Below are 19,767 nucleotides of genomic sequence, written 5' to 3'. Positions count from 1 at the left end.
TCATCATATAGCTCGAATTCAATTATGAAGGATTCTGTTGATCACAATTATTTCAATAAAATATATTAAAAAATTAAAATTATATCATGAAACTTTCTGCTATGTGGATAGATCTGGAGAATACCATGCTGAGTAAAATTGATCAATAGGAGATGGCAAATGCAAAATGATATCTCTCATATATGTGATCTAAAGAAACATGTATATGGTAATAACAACATCCCAAGGCAACAGAAGCTGAGAAACGATATTCAGTAGGAAGTTTGACCACAGTGGGAGGATTGGGATTGGGGGATGGCAGAAGGGGACAAAGAGAGAAGGAAACGAACACTCTGGTGGAGAGTATGGTGCCAGAATGTTTTATGCCTGAAACTCTACCAATAACAGTTTTGTAGATCACAGTATATAGAATACAATTTTTTTTGTTTGTTTTTTTGGGCCACACCCGGTGACGCTCAGGGGTTACTCCTGGCTATGCGCTCAGAAGTCGCTCCTGGTTTGGGGGACCATATGGGACACCGGGGGATCGAACCGCGGTCCGTCCAAGGCTAGCGCAGGTAAGGCAGGCACCTTACCTCTAGCGCCACCGCCCGGCCCCCTAGAATACAATTTTTAAAAAGAAAAAATACTTTATAGCAAAGTGGAGAGAAAACATGCTAGTAAATATCAGAGAAAATATTAAATGATGGGAACAGATGAAGAACACAGTACAGAATAAGCCAGTAATTTCATTAAGTAGAAAACTGAAGGGAAAGAATGCACAGAGAAAGGGATGTGGGCCTGGAGGAAGGCTTGGGAGAAAAGCAGCTTTGGCTGGGGATTGATCACTCAACATCTATGGTGTGTGTGTGTGTGTGTGTGTGTGTGTGTGTGTGTGTGTGTGTAGATTCTGATATTGATTGTTTGTGAAGGGCTGCAGCTCTGCCTTTATAACAAGAAAGTGTCTCCATTTCCAACTGTTTAGACATCAGCATTAAGCACTCTCTTTTTTTCTTAAATTAAGTTCAGCATCCAAGCTTCAAGTTTTAATTTTTTTTGTTTTGGTACAATAATTTTAGTCAACTCAATACATTCTCATTCTTATAAATTAGTCACAGGAAACATTTAATGGCTTCCTGGTACAATACAATTCTTTCCTGGCAGAAAACTGGCCTCACTGGGTGGATTAATTCAATTTCTTAGCTCTGATGACTACAGAGGTAGTGTGGGGTATATAAATAGCATGATTTGATGAGAGATTTTGGACAAGTCACTTGTGATTTCAGTTCCTGGGGATCTTTATTGGAAATAATAACACCTGTCAGCTATGCTAATCTCAGAATCACTCTAATTCCAGCACCCATGCTACAAAGGAGGCCTCATGCTGCCAAGAAGATCAAGGAACCCTAAAGCACACATTGACATTGCATGTGTACAAGGTATGCTGACATATTGAACATAATCAAAAGAAAATCTTAACTTAATCAAAGCCCCACACATCAGACATGTTTATGAGGAACCAAACATCAATGACTGTTATAGAGAGTCTTGCAAGTATTCATTGTCTAAGGATGCTATATGTGCGATATGTAGACCGGTAGGCAGACTCAGCTGCTCTCAAAGTCCCAAGTATTCACTTAGAGATCAGTTAGTTGCTGGGTTGTATGGAGTGTGCCATAGCACAATAAACACGGGAAAAACTAGATGAGTAGAAAGTGGAGTCAGATATAGGATAGCAAAATCAAATGGAGGTTTAATCAATCAGAAAGATTGATTTACATTTGAATTTATTACAGAGACAAAGAGAGGAGGGCTGGAAGTTCCAGCGCACTTCATGAAGCTCACCACAAAGAGTGATGAGTGCAGTTAGAGGAATAACTACAATGAGAACTATCATAACAATGTGAATGAATGAGGGAAGTGGAAAGCTTGTCTGAAGTACAGGCAGGGTGGGATAGGGAGGAGGGAGATAAGGACATTGGTGATGGAATGTTGCACTGGTTAAGGGGGGGAGTGTTCTTTACATGACTGAAACCCAACCACAATCATATTGGTAATCAAGGTGTTTAAATAAAATACTATTGAAAATTTGGCCCAATCAAGAAAAAATAAAATTTATTAAATATTTATTTATTATTTAACTAATACTTATTATTTAAACGTAATTATAAAGGTTTTTGTTTTTGTTTCTGAGCTACACCTTGCAACTTACTCCAAGCTCTGTGCTCAGGGATGACTCCTAGCAATGCTGTAGGAGACCATAACATTGGGATGGTAGTGCCTGGGATGGAGCCCATGTTGGCCTCATATGAGGCCAGTGTTTTACTTACTGTACTATCTTTCTATTCCTGTTTAAAAGAATCTTTAAGAAAATTCACCAAGATTAAGCCATGCACATTTTTGTTTCATTACAAAATGTTATTAACTAGGACAATTTCTTCTACTACTAAGCAGCAAAAGTTACATAATCCACCATATTTCCCATATATGGTGCCCTCAAGGAAGGTCAGTGTTTTTTTTTTTTTTTTCCCTGTGGTGATTCTGTTCAAGAGCCGAGACTTCTCAGAGCACTGCCATGAAAAGGTTTGGGGGAGTAGACTAATATCGTCCCCAAAATGAATCACAAACACACACAGTTAATAATCTTGAGTCAAACACCTGTCATTAGAGGCTGGTAAAGGAGGAGGTTACTATAGATCTGTAAAGCCAGATGAGATCTATGGTAGAATAGAGCCTGAGAAGTGGAGGATGGGAATAAACAGAGGGGGAAAAAGGATGTGTTTCTCTGAGAAAAAAAAATCTCCTTTAATCAAGGCAGCCCTCAAGTCATTTTTTTATTTGATGGTGTGCATGTGAGGGTGGGAAGTGATGGGGAACTTTTCTTATTTTCTGCCAAGCTCCCTGAGGAAGCCTATTGGAGAGGCCAGCATTCCTTATCTCCTATCATTAGCCATTCTGCCAGTGCAGGTGATTCCAGTAGATGGCAGCATGGCACTGCTAATCCTTCCCTCTACCCGCCCATCACAGCTGCTACTAAAAACTCCCCTGCTGCCTGTGCCCATAGAGTGGAGAAACTAAGTCTGAGATAAGGGCACAGCATCCCAGCCATGCCAGAACTGGCCATAGTGGTCAAGGCAAGAGCAGGGGCTCAGCTGTTTGACTTAGTTTGCAGACTGGCTTTGAACCTAGACCAAGGCACCTACATCACTGGTCTTCAACCAAACTACTGGCTGGTAGACTGCTACATACATGGCTGCTATCCACTAGCCTACCACCTTGGTCATAACCGCTGGTCTATGGACAGGCCTGCTGGGAAGAGGCTTCTAAGTAAGTGTCAGAAGGTTGAATTTGAAGAACACTGGATGGAACAATTTATCTCAAAAATAATTGTAGGACCTGAGCATGAACTCAATGAGCTGAGCATAGATAGAAATAGCATAGGTAGAAAGTCTGGGGTCCATGCCTAGCACCACATGCTTTCTTCCCCAAGCATTGTTGTGACTTCTGAGCACAGAGCTGGAAGTAACTCCCTGCTCCATCTTCCCTAGGATAGAGCCAGAAGTTGGGAATTAGAAATAAATGAGAAGAGGCTTGACTTGCTGGGAATGGAAGCTGTTGTGTACATTCTTGGTGAGTGCTGAGAGCAGAAAGCATGTGCGGATTCCCTCCTGGACATAATCCTTTTGCTCTGCCTTTTCCTCCTACATGGGAACTACAGTTTCTGTAGTTTTCTGTGATTATCCTACAGTGGGAAGCCCTACTGGGCTTCTATTCCTTCTTATCCACATCAAGTGGGTGCTTTCTCAAGGACTGTCCCCTATGGACAGCATCCAATTTTCTGCCAGTGGGAAATTCCAACTCTAAGCAACAGATTTCCAAATCGGTTCGCTCTATCCAGGCCCTGCTCCCCAACACCTGCCATATCTATCTGATTTTTTTTCTTCCCACCCCCTATCTGATTTTCTTACTTGGCCTTTGAACATAGAGATTCTGTAGTCATCCTTATATTCTTCACACCAGGACCACTCTCCCCTCTTATGAACCCAGTACCCTCTCTTCTTCCAGACTTGTTTTACTGGATGGTTAGATACTCTACTCCCAGCTAGGAAGTGGCGAGGTGTGTTACCTGAGTGTACTGATTTTATCACCAAAGCTCAATTCACCCTCTCTATGCTGCTAGTTTTCCTTCCTTTCTACTTCTCAAATTCTCCCCCTCCATCCCTGCCAAAAACTGACCTACTTCAGGCCCAGCATGTATGTCTCTCTCTAAACAATCACTTTCCAACTGGGCATCTGGGCCTATCGTTTGACAGCTCTCAAATCTACCTCCTACTGAGCTGCTGCAACTGTCTCTTTATCAAACAAATCTCATGAGCTAGATCCTCCTCTGAAAATCTTGGGCTACCTACAGGACAAAATTCCAAGGATGCTGTCTCATCACTCTATGAGCAGCTATGAATATATGCATCATGGCAGGGTCCCTGTGCTAGGCTTGAGGATGAGACAGCAACTAGGAGTTCCTGCTTCATGGAACTTGTTTTCTCACCCTGTAAGTAGGCAAGGGCCCAATAAACATCAATACAAAAATGTGCTGGATGGAGACCTGCACTATAAGGCCAACATGGCGCGGTGGTGAAAGAAGAAGGCTCATTTCATTCTGAGGTAGCCTCAGAAAAGGAGGCACTTGAGGGTTTGTTCTGGACTCTTCAGAGTCACGTTTAGTATCCCTCACCACCTTTCTTGAGCAGATGCCTGCTCCTTGCTACCCTGAATTTCTCTTTCAGATGGAAAAGGCTCTCCCCACTCTAGGAAATCCCTTTTCTGTTGTTGTTTTATTGGGACCATACCCATCGAAGCTCCGGTGGTTCTCCTAGCTCTGCACTCAGGAATCATTTCTACCAGTGCTCGCAGGACCATATGAGGATTGAATCCGGGTTGAACCCATGCAAGGAAAGTGCCTTAGCCACTGTACTATTTCTCCAGCCGAGTGATTCCATTTTAAACACTTTTCTCCCAAAATTCTGTCTTAGATCTCTTTCTCTCTTTTTTTAAAAGTTTATCAAGACATAATTCTACTACAGGGCCTAAGCAGGAGCATATCCTCAGGCCTTTGCATTGATCTGCTAGTTTGGTTGGCCTAAAAGTGAAACCAAAAGGTTTCAGGGGAAACCTGAACCTTTTGTGCACTGCCTGGGAAGTCAATCAAAAGTTATGTTATATCTGATGCAGTTCATACATGGAGAGTGTACTCTTTTAGTACTCACTTCAGTGCACTTGTTCAATATATTTACAGGGCAAACACAAATTTAATCTATTTTAGAATATTTTCATCATCTCTCTTCCCTTCCAACTCTTAATAACCAAGACCTATCCTACCTATATTGTAACCTGCACATCAATGGAATCATACAATGTCAGGTTTCTTCAGACTATATTCATTCATGCTGTGTAATGTTTTTAAGGCTCATCCCTGGGTACATTAGGACCTTACTTTTTATAGATATAAAATACACATGATATGGATTGATTACATTTATCTACCAGTTGATAGTAAATTGGATTATTTCTAATTTGGTTATTATGAATAATGCTGCTACAATTAAGTTCTTGTGTGCAATATTTTGTGTACAATTCAGATTAGAATAGTTAGATCAATGATACCTGTAGGTTTAACTTTTTGAGGGGCCAATGGACTGCTTTCCAAAGCAGTGGAACCATTTCACATCAATATTCCCATTACGTAGTGAATGTGGAAAAAGGCTCCAGTTTCTACACATCATTTCAATCCTTATTATTGTCATTCTGATTCCAGTCATCCTTTGGGGTGGAATATGGTATCAGTGTGGCTTGGATTCTAGTTTCCCAAATGACGTTGAGTATTTTTCCATGTATGTACTAATCATATATATATATATATATATATATATATATATATATATATATATATAAAATCTTTGGACAAATGACTATTCTTTATCTTCTTTTTTAATGATTAGTTCTTATTTTTTATGATGACTTGAGAGCACAGAGAAATTGAAAAGCTAGTGGCACCCAAGTTTCCTATTAACATCTTGCATTAGCAGTCACATTTATCACAACTAATGAACCAACCATAATAACAATCAACAAATGCTCTCAGTGTATTTATATTTCCTTGTTATTTATTAAATGTCCTTTTTCTGTTCCAGGCACTAAACTAAGATACCACACTAATACAAGCTTGCCATGTCTTTTATGTCTCTCTTGGCTATGGTGATATTTGGGGCTAATTTTAGGGGTTGGGGGAACACATCCTATTGTGTATACTCCTGGCTGTGTGCTCAGGAATCACTGTGGAGTTGCTTGCAAAACTATATGGGGTGCTAAAGATTGAACTAGGGCTGGCTGCATGCACGGCAAGTATTCTACCCTGCCCCTGATTTTTCTGGTTTTTGACTTTAACAAGCTTGAGAAGTACTGGTACTTGAGTAGTATTTTGTAGGATTCTCCTCTATTAGAAGTTATGGTGATAAAGTAAATAAACTTGGGGTGACCACCCCTTCCCCACCCCACTTCCTAGATGGGAGTACCTAATCAGAAAAAAATTTCTTTTTTTGTCATTTTCAACCATCTCACAGGTATATCTATCAACATGATTTATACATGTTGATGTTGACATTAATGGCCTGGCTGGATGAAACCACTATTTTCCAGATTTCTTCACTATAAAGTCTTATCTCCCTCCCCATTTCAGAGGTAACCTCAAAAGTCAGTAACCAATGGCAACTAGACTTGAAAATCAGGAAATGATGATTCCTTTCCTTTTCAGTAGAGTGATCATACCAGTTATTTGGGATCTGCAGGGAGTTTTGTCCCTTCTTTCTAATTTATTAATGCATTATTAATGTATTCAATCATTTATATATACTCATGGATATTTATATACTTTGCATTATAACCCAGTGTTACTGTATACATTTTTGCTCTAATTGTTCTAGTCTTGTTCATTAAAAGCTCTTTCAGTTGATTCCTATGCCCCTCCCTTTGATTCATCTCTATCCATGTGTTATATTTGGATTATTTTTTTAGCATTTCTTGATTTCTGGCATTACAAGATACTCAATTCATTTTGTATATTTCTGACTTTAGTCTAGGATCCACCATTTCTTCCTGGAGGTCTGCTTCTCATGACTTGAAAATATTAAAGACCAGCCGGCGAGTCTAGAGGTAAGGTGTCTGCCTTGCAAGCGCTAGCCAAGGAAAGATCACGACCGAGGTTCAATCCCCCGAAATCCCATATGGTCCCCCCAAGCCAGGGGCAATTTCTGAGTGCTTAGACAGGAGTAAGCCCTGACCATCAAACGGGTGTGGCCCGAAAAACCAAAAAAAAAAAAATTAAAGACCATCAGCTGGGCACCAAGTGTGCTCATTGCTAGAGGTATCTACCTAATCTTTGATTAATTTCTTTCATTGAGTTATAAAAGTCCTGTATATCCTGGTGTAGGTTCCTTAGTACTTATGGTACAAAAATGTTTTCTTACACGCTAGAGGCTTTTTTTTTTCTTGATTTAACTTCTTATTGAATTAAAAAAATAGTCCCCCAAGTCTGCCAGGAGCAATTTCTGAGTGCAGAGTCAGGAGTAACCCCTGTGTACTGCTGGGTGTGGCCCCAAAACAAACAAAAAAATAAGTGTACTGTGTTTTTCATTTAAATGGAAAACATGTGCAGGGAACAGAGAGATAGTTCACTGGGTGAGGCATTTTCTTGGAACAAGGCCAACCATGATTAGATCTCTGGCACCACATGTGGTTCTAATCATGCCAGGGGTGATCTCAGAGTGCAGGACAAGGTGTAAGCCCTGAGACTACTGGGTATAGCCCAAGAACCAAAATAAAACAATTAAACATGCATAGAAAAGTCATTTTAAGCAAGACTTTTTACTTTTTATCTTGAAGTTCCAGATAGTTATTTTTCTCTCAATGAGAGGATTCTGTTGGCTTCTCTGGAGCCGATATTTTTTATGTTAATTTTAATTTAAATAGTTTGAATTACATCTTTCACAGTTATATTTAAGGTACATAGTGACAATGAATTAAGGCTATTCCTACCATCAGTGTTGACCTCCCTCTGCCACTGTTCCAGTGTGAATTCCATACTTCCACCCTTAGTTCCCTGGACTGTTACTGTAACAGGTCCCATTTGTGTATAGCTTGTTGTAGTTTGGGTCTCTTGATTCTATTGTCTTTGACTTTGGGTTGGGTATTTAGGTATGACCAGTTTTATTTCTCTTCAATGAGCAGCAGATATTTCTATGTACAGACACTGTATAAAAGAAACTTGGGGTTTCATTGCTTAAGTCCATGGTATGGAATAATTTAAAGATTACTTGGAAGGGAAGGGTGAGATACCTAGAAGCAGAGACTGTCCATCATTAATAATGAAAGTATTTAAGTTAGAAGTATTCTCCTTCAGTGATCATAATTTTGTTTCAGTGAGGGAAACACAAAATGTTCCTATCCCTCACACTACAAACTGAGAGCCTTCGTGTTTGCCTTGAGTGCCTCTCACCCAGCCATGGAATTCTGGAGTGACACAAGTTCTCAATTACTTCTGAAGTTTGTTTCTAGGCTAAGTTGTTCATAGAAGACAAAAATAATGAAAATAAAAGAATTTTAGACCTTTTTTCATGACCACCACAGTGTCCAATTCTTTACTCTAGACTAGTCTACCAGCCACAGTTGACATGGATGAAGATTCTCTCCTGTGAAAATACTTTCTTCAGTTGTCTTCTTGGACACAGCCTTTCTTGCTTTTTCTTCCTACTTCATTAGCTGTTCCTTTACTACTTCTTCAATATTCCAAGAGCTATATGATAACCAGTTCTTAGAATGCTTCTCATTTTTCTCTAATTATGCTCATAGTAAGATATCATCTCTCACTTCTCATGGCTTTAAGTCTCATTTATCTACCAACAATTCCCACATTTCTATTTCAGCTCGAACAACTTTTATGAGTTCTAGATTTGTCAGTTCTGCTATTTCTTCTGTTTCAACTTAGATGCCTAATTACCTCAAGCTCAGTGTTTTCAAATCCCAAACTCTTGACCACACCTCCCATGTGTACCTTTATCCCCACCTGCCAACTCAATTTGCCTTTCTCATGTTCTGGCTCATTTTCATTTTAGTAAATGAAAGTTCATTCTTTAACTATCATAACAATGTGAATGAATGAGGGAAGCAGAAAGCCTGTATAGAGTACAGGTGGTGGGGTGGGGAGGAGGGAGATTTGGGACATTGGTGGTGGGAATGTTGTACCAGTGAAGGGGGGTGTTCTTTACATGACTGAAATCCAACTACAATCATATTTGGAATTAAGGTGTTTAAATAAAAGTATTTAAAAAAGCACTTTTGAAAGAAAAAGTAAACTTTTCCAGTGAGAAAAAAAAGTTCATTCTTTAAATTTGTAAAACAAAGTCGATGGAATCCCTGGTTCACCTCCACAGCAGATCCTGTCAGCTTAAAAAATATACTTAAAAAATATACCTGACTAAGATCACTTCTCATCTTCCCCACTAAAGCCACCTTGGTTTGAATCATCATTATCTTTTACCTTGATCAATGCTCAGTATTCTTACAGATCCTCTGTTCTTGCCCTCACTAGCAATGCTCTCTCCCTAATTACCATTTTAAATAGAGTAGCCAGAGTTATTCTTTCCCAGTGTAAATCAGATAATGACACTCTTCTGCTCCAAATAATATAAGGGCTTCTTAGTTTACTTAAGTAAAAGCCAATGTCACTACAATAAATTGCTAGATCAAAGCTTCTCAGTGTAAATACCATACACTTCAGCCATACTGGCCCTTTTGCTGTTCCTCGAATGCCAAGATTACTCTTCTCTGTTTTTCTCTTATTGGGTCCCTTTTCCTGGTATGCTCTTCCCATATCAAAAGAAAATTTTAGCTTTCTTTTCCTTACATCTTCTTCCTATGTTACTATGTAATTAAGGAATCTAAACACACTCTTAAATGATAAAACTCTTTCTTATACATTGGTATTCCCTATTTGCCTTAGCATGGTTGATTTTATGTTATAGCACATATCTTTACCTGACACAGTTTACATTTTACTGATTTGTCTGTTTTGATATACAATATAAATTCTAGGAATATAGGACCTAAAGAGAATAAATATACACAGTAAACATCTGTTGAAATAATGAATGAATAAAGACTGAGGAAGCTTTCTTTTATGTTGGAACAGCTCCCTTTATAGCATCCCAACTTTGCACTTTTGTGTCGTGATTCATTGGACTTGTGATACTCATCTAAGGAAAAACAAAGTGAGAAAAAATTAAGCAAAGATGAAATCTCAGAGGAAAGTAGAAAATAGAGATGATGGGAGGGATAAAGGAGAAAAGAAGTAATTGCAATGGGCGAGATAGATACAAAAGGGTAGATACAGGAGTGAAGAAATAACTAGGGAGAAAATGGGAAAGGTATATATATTTTGCCCGAGTAATTGCTTCACTGACCTATGCAAATTGCCAGATTCAGCTTAGGGACTTTAGTGCCCAATTCAAACTCTTTCACCTATGCTTCACCTGCCTGGATTTATGTGTGGATTTACAGATGCTATTTTGAAGAAGATTATGACAGATTAGGTACAATAATCTCTGATAAAAGGACTTAAAAGCATGCACATAATGCCTTTTCCTCTTCTAGTTGATCTGTAATAAATTATTTCTGGGGACAAAATAATCTTCTTGAATGTGAAAATGAATGGTGGATCAAGATGGTCAAAACCAGAGCGAAGATCTTGATCACAGGGACAGGGTTTCTCTGTAATTTTGGTGAAGGTACAGGCTATCCCAAACCTTTTCTAGATTTTCTCAAGATTTATCCTCATGTCCAAGATCAAAGGCATCTATAAAAGGAGATCAACTATTTAACAACTGCACAAGTAGAAGATATAACATATACAGAATCACTCTGGATGGCTTATTTCATCACAGAGAGGGTGCTCTATCTTCCCACTGGCCAAAAAGGCAACGGAGATGAAAAACTACAAGAGTCTTGCAACTTCTTGTTAAATAAGTTTTTTTGACACATGGCAACTTGTGATTAATTACTGTGTTAGAAGATAACATTCCTATAGAGATTTGTTGGAAGTACAGATGCTGTCCATGCTTGATTAGACATTGCTTAAGGAATGCTGAGGCATACTGCTGCAGTCTATTATTTCTGGCTATTTTGGTATCACTGTTATATTTATTTTACATAGCTACCCATTTGATAAAATTGATGGAGTTCATTTCCCAAACCTGTTTCTTCCAAAGAAACAAGAACAGGAAAAAAAATAAGGCTATAAGGTATATTTGTATATGCATGAAAATAAGAAAAAAATGAGGGAGAAAGACAGCATGAATAGTAGAGACATAGTATTCTTTTTGGTAACAATTTCTGTTCTACAAAAAAAGTATCAGGAGAGTGATAACTCTGCTTCCTTTAAGCCTGTTTATAAGTAGACCCATCTCCCACAATGCTGGCATTGGATATGTTCTCCTGAGCACCACTGAAAATGACCCTTGAGTACAGAAAGAATTAATCCCTGAACATGGAGGACTGTGGCTCAAAGTAAAAATAATAAATACAATTTAAACTGACCTATATCCAGAAGTTATAACTTCCAGGATACTAGCGGTAAACTAAACATTGCCATTATACAAGCTCTAGCTAACACCAAAGAGACCTCGCTTTGGTATATGTTCAGTTGTCATTCATTATATGTAATAAACTCTCATTTTAGGCCAGGCACTGAGGAGACAGAAAAGGACTTTGGCCTTTTGGAGTTATTAAATCCAACAAAGATATGTCTTCTAAACCAGGACTAGAAGAAGAGAATCATCCAATGTCATACCTATATGACAGAAGGTTTTCTTTCATAGTCCACTTGATTTAAAGAGTAATAGAAGCAATTTCTCTCTCAGTTAGCCAAAATTCAACTTATACCCACTTATCTGGACATCATTTATAAATCTAACCATAGAAGCCATGGCTGTCATACCATTCAGTTCTTTACTAGTGAGACACTTTGCTGGCACTTGTCTGTCCATGTCAACCACACTATTGTCCACCAACATTTCATTATTCAGTTGTCAGTATTTTTAAGTCCGTATTCAGGACTTGTAGAGTCTGCCAAAAACTGTATTAATTTACTTATTTCAGCTAAATAAAAAAAATCATTTAAAAAGGGATGATTGAATTTAGGAATTACAGTCCTCAGAGAATTAGTAATGCTTCTCTGTGTCCCTCAGGCATCCATGTTCTTTACTTCCCCTTGTCAATGTTATTATGAATAGACTAATTCAATAAATGAGATCATTCCCCATAAGAGCAACCAAATCAATGCGGCATTCAGTCACACCTGGTTTCCCTAATCTGAACAAGGAAGACTTTCCACAAAATTTAGCCTAAAATGGGGAATTAAATGAACACATACACAAATGCAGAGAAAGAAAAAAGTCAGGAAGGTGGAGGACTAGCAGTGGAGTGGAGAAGGTAAGATTGTAGATTGTAAGATGGTAATAAATGAAGAAACTCATTTTAAGATCTTTAAAACAAAGATTTCAGTTAATTCATAACTGTGAAAGTAATAGCATATTTCATTATTCTCTTAAAAGCAGGGCCTCAAACTCGTGGCCCGTGGGCCATTTGCGGCCCTCCATACAACATTCTGTGGCCCTGCCCTAGAGGAATCTTTTTTTGTTTTGTTTTGTTTTGTTTTAGTTGTTTGGGTCACATCCCCCAATGTTCAAGGCTTACTACTGACTTTGCACTTAAGGATCACCCGAACTTTGCCTCCTGCGGCCCCCCGGTAAATTGAGTTTGAGCCCCTGCTTAAAAGTCTTGATAACTTCATCCCCTCATACAGTTATTCTGAATCACAAAGCTTTAATCGAATAAATTTAAAAAATTTTAAATCTCAAGAATTGTTTCAAATTTTCACAAATTCCCAAAGGAACCAAAGCTGAAGTGAAAAAAAAAAAAACACAGAAGTACAATATATTAGGTATGACCATTTTTTTTTTTTGGTGATTTTTTTGGGTCACTTCCGGCAGTGCTCAGGGGTAATTCCTGGCTCCAGGCTCAGAAATTGCTCCGGGCAGGCACGGGGGACCATATGGGACGCTGGGATTTGAACCGATGACCTCCTGCATGAAAGGCAAACGCCTTACCTCCATGCTATCTCTCCAGCCCCAGGTATGACCATTTTGGAGTATCAAAACCAAGTGATTTCTAGCATGATGGAATTTGTGGAATAATTTGCCAAAGTATAAATAGCACTAAGAGACTGAGATGCATTATTATCAATTTATCTTCTTCAAAACTGCTTAAGCTTTCACCAAAACAGATCAGATGATTAAATGAAGTCAAGAGAATGTTAGGACCACAGGGAGAAAGGAAAAAAAAGTTTTTAATTTTAAAAGTGCATTATAACGAAACACTAATATCAGCAAACCTTAAAAAGAGTCAATTAACTATTTACAAGAGACTTTAATTTTATGCTGAGATGCAATATCTCCTCCCCCACCTGTGAAAATGAGAGAAGAAAGGAAAAATAGATTCATGTAAAAATACACCCAACACGTTAATGAGAAAACAAATGGGGAAAAATACAAATGGGTAGAAATTTACAAATGATTAAATAAGTTATGCTACATTTATACCACGGGATATTTGTTCATACTTCAAATGGAGTATTTTCTAGGCATAATAATGAATATGGGAAGGTAATGTTTTAAAAGAGAATTATTGTTAAAAGAAAGTGCAATTAAACAAGTATTGAACATTAACCCAGTTTCAATTTTGTAAAGTGAGAAATCATATATAAGCATGCATGAAAACATATATAGACACAGCACCTATAACCATGATTGAGTACAGCAAATTGTAGTACTTAAGGTTTATGAGTGATGTGAATATACTTTTCTGTAGTTTCGCCTAGACATTCTATGCAATAAGCATTGGCTTTTTTTTTTGTTTGTTTGCTTTTGTTTTGGGGCACACTTGGTGGCATTCAGGGATTATTCCTGACTCTGCATTCAGAAATTACTCCAGGCAGGTTCAGGGGACCATGTGAAATGCTGGGGATTGAACCTGGGTTGGATGCATGCAAACCAAACATCCTACCTGCTGTGTTCTTGCTCTAGCCCAAATGTATGTTACGGGGGGCTTTTTGTTTTGTTTTGTTTTTTGGCCACACCCAATGATGTTCAATGGTTACTCCTGGCTATGCGCTCAGAAATCACTCCTGGCTTGGATATGGGACATCGGGGGATCAAACCGCAGTCCGTCCTAGGCTAGTATGGGCAAGGCCAGACGCCTTACCACTTGTTCCACCACTCCGACCCCTCAAGCATATGTTATTTTAATGAGAAAAATCACTCATATTTTTTAGTAAAACTTAGACTTGACAACAAGAAAAAAAAAAAAAGATTAACCTAAGGAATGTTAATCATACCATCAGATCTCCACGATCTATGAACTTCTATTATTTTAACACTCCAGATCTTAATTTATTTGGCTTAGAAGGTCTGGAGGTAACTTTTGGACATACTGGGCCATGAATTCATATCTAGGGTACAGTGGTATAGTACTGTTCAGGCCCTGTGGCACTGGGGATCACTGGGCTCCCTCCAGGAGTGCTTGAGTGTCTCCAGAGGCATATCTTGTCATTCTTGGGGACTTTCAGGGTCACATCTGGCAATGCTCAGGAGGTCACATGGTATCTGGGATTGAACCAGTATCAAGCACATTAAACCATTCAGCCTAACCCCTGCACTACCTTTCTGACATCCCCGAATGACCAGTCATTGAACCCATTGGTCCTCTTACCTGGCAAAGTCCAGGTCAGCTTCCCGAGACATGGTGATGTTGGTTAGGTTCTGTTGAAGGACAAAGATGTTCCGGCACATTTTCTTTATGCCTGACTCACTGATGCGCTTGAAATAATGGGCTCCATTGATGAGAATGCAGGAGATGAGGTGTCCAAGGCCTGGAGGAGCAGCACAGGGCATTAGGGAAAACAAAAGATGCTAGATCAGTGCATATTCCTGTCTTCTCACCCCTTAATTTAAATGATCCAGGACCACAAATGGCATTTGTCTTCCCCACCATTTTAGAGAAATATATATAGCCCTCAAATCCTAGAGGGCAAGACACTGCTTTCATCAAAACTTGCTGTATTTATATCTCCAACTGTTGAGTTACACCTTATTGTACTTAAAAAAAAAAAGATCATCCCTGATTCCTTTGTATGTTTGTTTACAACTTGAATTTACCCCAAATCAGAGATTGTCTTACTTGTAAATCTGGGTGAGTTTACTGCCCCACCCAGGAGTGGTCTCTGTACTCAATAAAAGCAGCAGTTCTGCTAGGCAGTAGGCTGTCCATACTAGGTAGAAGACTGCCAGACTACACATGTTTCACCTTCAGCCTGGTTTGGATTATTTCATGCACTACCCTGATTCAGACTCGTTCACCTGACCTTGGAGATGGGGCATATGGGGTGATTTTACATTCAAGCCCTGGTAAATTAGCCTTAATGTGGACCATACAGGGCTTAGAAGATAAACCAGGTTGTGTTTAACTATTCAAAAAACATAAAAACTCTGGTATTTCTGTAAAGATACATTTGGAATAGAGAACACACAAAAATATAATGAATCTGGCCATATTATTTTCCTACAAAGCAAATGGGAGTATATATTTGGTACAGAAGTCGAGTGGGTACCTACAGAGAGAAATCAATGAGAAACTGGGTTCTCTTGCCTGGCATGCTAATATACCTCCACATTGGCGAGAGAGTCTATTTCTAAAGAGTCATTGAAAAGAATATAAACAGAATGAAAAGAAAAGTCAATGGAGACCACATAGTATCTACTGTATTCCCATGGGACAACTCACTGGACATTCAGGAGTCTCATACGTGACTTTCTCTCATAGTCAAAAAACTGTCTTATTGTTAACAGAATTTGGCAAAGAATAGTTTGATATGTCAACCAAAAAAGAGATTCCCTTCAGAATATGCTAGGTAATTACGTTTAGAACAATCTGAGAAGCATGTGAATTTCTATTATTTATAATCTAGATTTTCATTCTAAACATTTGGGATGAAGTTAACATCTCTTCTTTGCCTGGTATTCTGGCAGCATTTTCTCATAACTCTTTTCTGCCTTTTTGTTTTTGGGACACATATGATGGAATCAGGGATGACTCTTGCACTGGACTCAGGATCACTTCTGGAAGTGCTGGGGATAGAACCCAGGACAGCTTCCTAGAAGGCAAGTACCTTGCCCACCCACTGTAACTATCTCTCTAGTTCCACATTTTACCATAATTATAAGTCTGACTTATGATTCTCAAGCCATATTCAGATTTGGTTACTTTCAGTTTTAAAGTTGAGGCTTTCTTCTGGAATATATGTTTCCATATTAGTGCTGAAGGTATATCCTGAAGTCCAGTGGATCCTCTCTTCAAATGATAAATGGGTTTTCCCATGGTTAGGAAAAAGGCACACTCTCATGCTTAAATTATATTCACACTATAGGACTTTTGAAACTCAGCAGAGAGTTCTATCACAAATTTCCAGCATGTGCTACTACTTAGAAGTTAAATCAGAAGTTCCTGGCACAAAGGAGAGAAGCACACACACACAGATTTTGCATTTTTGTTTTTGGGTCATACCCAAGAGTGCACAAGACTTTTTCTGGCTCTGTAATCAGAAATCAGTTCTGGCTAGGCTCACTTCTGAGGTTCTGGGGATTAAATCTGGATTAGCTGGATGTAAGGCAAGCACCCTACCCACTGTACTATGGTTTTGGCCCTCAGACTTAGATTTCTTCATTTGAGTCTATTCAATGTCAGAGTATGGCAGACAACTATAATTCAAGCATATTTTGGTATTTGGTATCATTTGCTGTTCAGAAATATCTGGGCAGAATGAGTAGTATGCAAGCTCAAGTTATACTTCACAATGCTGGGGGAAGAAACCACTAGTAACCAATTATACTTTAGCCATTTATTAAAATCAATTATACTTTTTTGGTTAGAGACTTTTTGAGATATTCCCCTTTGGAGCATATCCCACCTTTGGGACATACCACAACTGTTTGAGACATTTTGAGACAATATTTTTGTCCTCCATCTACAGGTTCCCTCCATTCTTTGAAAGATGAACCTTATTAACTATCTGAAATAATACTAGATCAATTCTATGAGAAACTGGCAATAATCTGAGCATCTGGGTCTCCATACAAACAAACCGCCAGAAAAAATGGAAATATAACTAGAGGTATTCAATGGTGCCAGAGGGGAGGAAAGCAACATGAAATCATCTAGCAAGCATGGCAAGGGCTATGCCTTTCCAGAGTTGTGCCATTTTCACATCCTTCTTTTCCTGTCTAGCCCTGCATGTGTTTGTAGATGAGGTTTTACTGAAATCCTGCTTACCAGAAGTAAACTTCCTCTTCTAATAATAACTTCAGCCAAGGAGAGTTGCTTTAGAGTTCTCTCCTCGTTGTGTAGATATGTGTGTTTCCTTTCTTTTATGAGTGCCTCTTGAGTTAATTCATGGCCTCTCCCAGCTCTCAGGAGTGACATGTCAGGAAGGCAGCAGGGCTGCCATCTGCCTAATTTTGAACTACGTCTCCTTAGAATCTGAAGCAGATGGCAGCCATATTGTCATTTACCTAGCCATACCAGTGAGACCAGGAAGTGCAGCTTCCATCCAAAAGGGAAAAACCACACCAAACTAAATCCCCTTTTCTACTCATTTGGTACTTCAATGAGACACAAAGATCAGGAGACTGTATCTTTCCTTCCTCTCTTCCACCTTGTGGGCAGAAGCCAGGTCTGACCTTCAAATATGTACTGGAACTTGTGTTGTTGCAGGCTGGCACTCATGGCCTCTTCGATGGCGCTGATGTCTTTGTTGAGTTTGACTACCAGTGGATCGTAGTCCATGCTCTCCACATTGGCAACAATGGCATAGTTGCCCTCCTTCGCAAGGGGGATGAGATAGTGAAAACAATGAACCCTGAGAGTGAGAGAGGGAGAAAGAGAAAGGGACAGTTATTACTAATGATCCTGATAAACATATTGATGTCCTTGTGGCAGAATGGATAGATATGGTTCTGAATAACCTCTTTATCCCCTGCTTCCACATTCACTGGAAAGTGGCTTCAGCTCTTCTGCAGAAGAGCAGAAAGACCTTAAATGGCCAGATCCATGATCCTCACCTGGTCAAACTACAGAGTGTGCAGAGAAATAGAGCTCTAAAATTTGTTCATCTATTCATCCATCTGTCCTCCATAGGACAGATGGAATGCGTACTAAGGAAACAGGCATTTCTTCCCATAAATAGGTACTGCTGAGTGAAAAGTAGAGGCAGAAATCAGACCTCAAGGGTGGAAGATTTGAAATGAGACTGCTTTTAGTTCCCATTCACTAGTTGTCTAACTAAAGGTATGTTACTCTTTATGTCTCAGTTCCTTTTTCTGTAAAATGGGGATTATCACAACATTTATCTCCCAGTGTGCTCTAAGAAGTACTACCTAGCAAGAATATTTTTTTGTTTTTTAAAAAAAATTTTTTGTTTAAAAAAGTAGCTTAACAATTGAGTGAAGGTAAAAAATGGCCAGCCCTAAATAGTCAAACCAAAGTCAACTACAATTGAATCAAGAGCCTATAATGATAACAAGCTATACACTAAAACGGACCTGTTACACTAACAGTCCAGGGGGCTAAGAGTGGAGGTATAAGATGTATGCTGGGAACACTGGTGGAGGGAGGTCAACACTGGTGGTGGGAATGGCCCTAATTCACTATCATTATGTTCCATAAATATAACTGTGAAAGACTTGTAATTCACAGTGGTCTCAATAAAAATTAAAAAATAAATTAAATTTTAATTAAGTTAATGGAATTTAATTTAAGATAAAAATAAAAAATAAAATAAATTAACTTAACAAGCTGACAAATCACTACAGTTATATCAACCTCTGGGCTAAAACTCTATGGTTTTCTCAAAATGGGGTGGGTAGATTCCCCTCTCTTCTGGACAGGCTTAGCAATTACAATTCCTGAATACCTCTGATATATAAAGCAATCCAGCTCCACAGCTCCTGGAGCATATGTGGCTGTAGTATACCACCTCCAGCTGCAGTATACCACTTCCAAATTTTATAGTACCAACAGCCCACTAGGAAAATAGCAAATTTGATGAGGAAGACACAGAGAAGGTCATTAAGATCAATGAAAGAAAACAATAGCATAGAAGGCTCAACCAGTAATAACCAGCCCAGTAAATTCTCAGGCAATGACTTTAATACCACTATTGTGAGTTATAAGAATGATCATAAATTGAGCTTTGTTGATCTATTTTTTTATAGTTCCATTTGCCATATTTTTGCAACTAGAAATTTGAAGAAAATTAGTTTGCACCTGATAAGGAGGCAGGCTTGTAGTGGGGAACAAGGGGTCAACAGGGGGACACTGATGAAAGGAAGGTCACCTGTATGGTGGGAATGGTATTGAAACACTAAATACTGGAAGCAACTGTATTATGAACAATTTTGTAAATCATGACATTGTAAATAAATGAAATTGGGGGCCACACCTGGCTGTGCTCAGGAATCACTCTTAGTGGTGCTCAGGAAACTACATACAGTGTTAAGGAATTGATTCAGGATTAATCCTGTGTATGGTGAGCACCGTAAGTCTTGTGCTAGTTCTCCGTACACCTGGCCC

The 19,767-nt window shown here is 38.9% G+C and overlaps 1 protein-coding gene across 1 annotated transcript in view; it reads right to left on the bottom strand.

The window, feature by feature from the left end:
• The window catches only part of EXOC4 (exocyst complex component 4), an 871,527-nt gene that overhangs the window by 45,903 nt on the left and 805,857 nt on the right, over nt 1–19,767 (bottom strand). The window contains exons 16-17 of the mRNA XM_049774305.1: nt 17,877–18,055; nt 14,854–15,013 (exon numbers count right to left, since the gene is read on the bottom strand). Of these exons, the coding sequence (XP_049630262.1) occupies nt 14,854–15,013; nt 17,877–18,055 (339 nt within the window). The remainder of the gene's footprint in view (nt 1–14,853; nt 15,014–17,876; nt 18,056–19,767) is intronic.

The sequence above is a fragment of the Suncus etruscus genome, chromosome 1 (genome assembly GCF_024139225.1).
Source record: "Suncus etruscus isolate mSunEtr1 chromosome 1, mSunEtr1.pri.cur, whole genome shotgun sequence".
Lineage (NCBI taxonomy): Eukaryota > Metazoa > Chordata > Mammalia > Eulipotyphla > Soricidae > Suncus > Suncus etruscus.
Note: the sequence above shows the minus strand (reverse complement) of the source record. Positions and strands in the feature narration are given on the sequence as shown.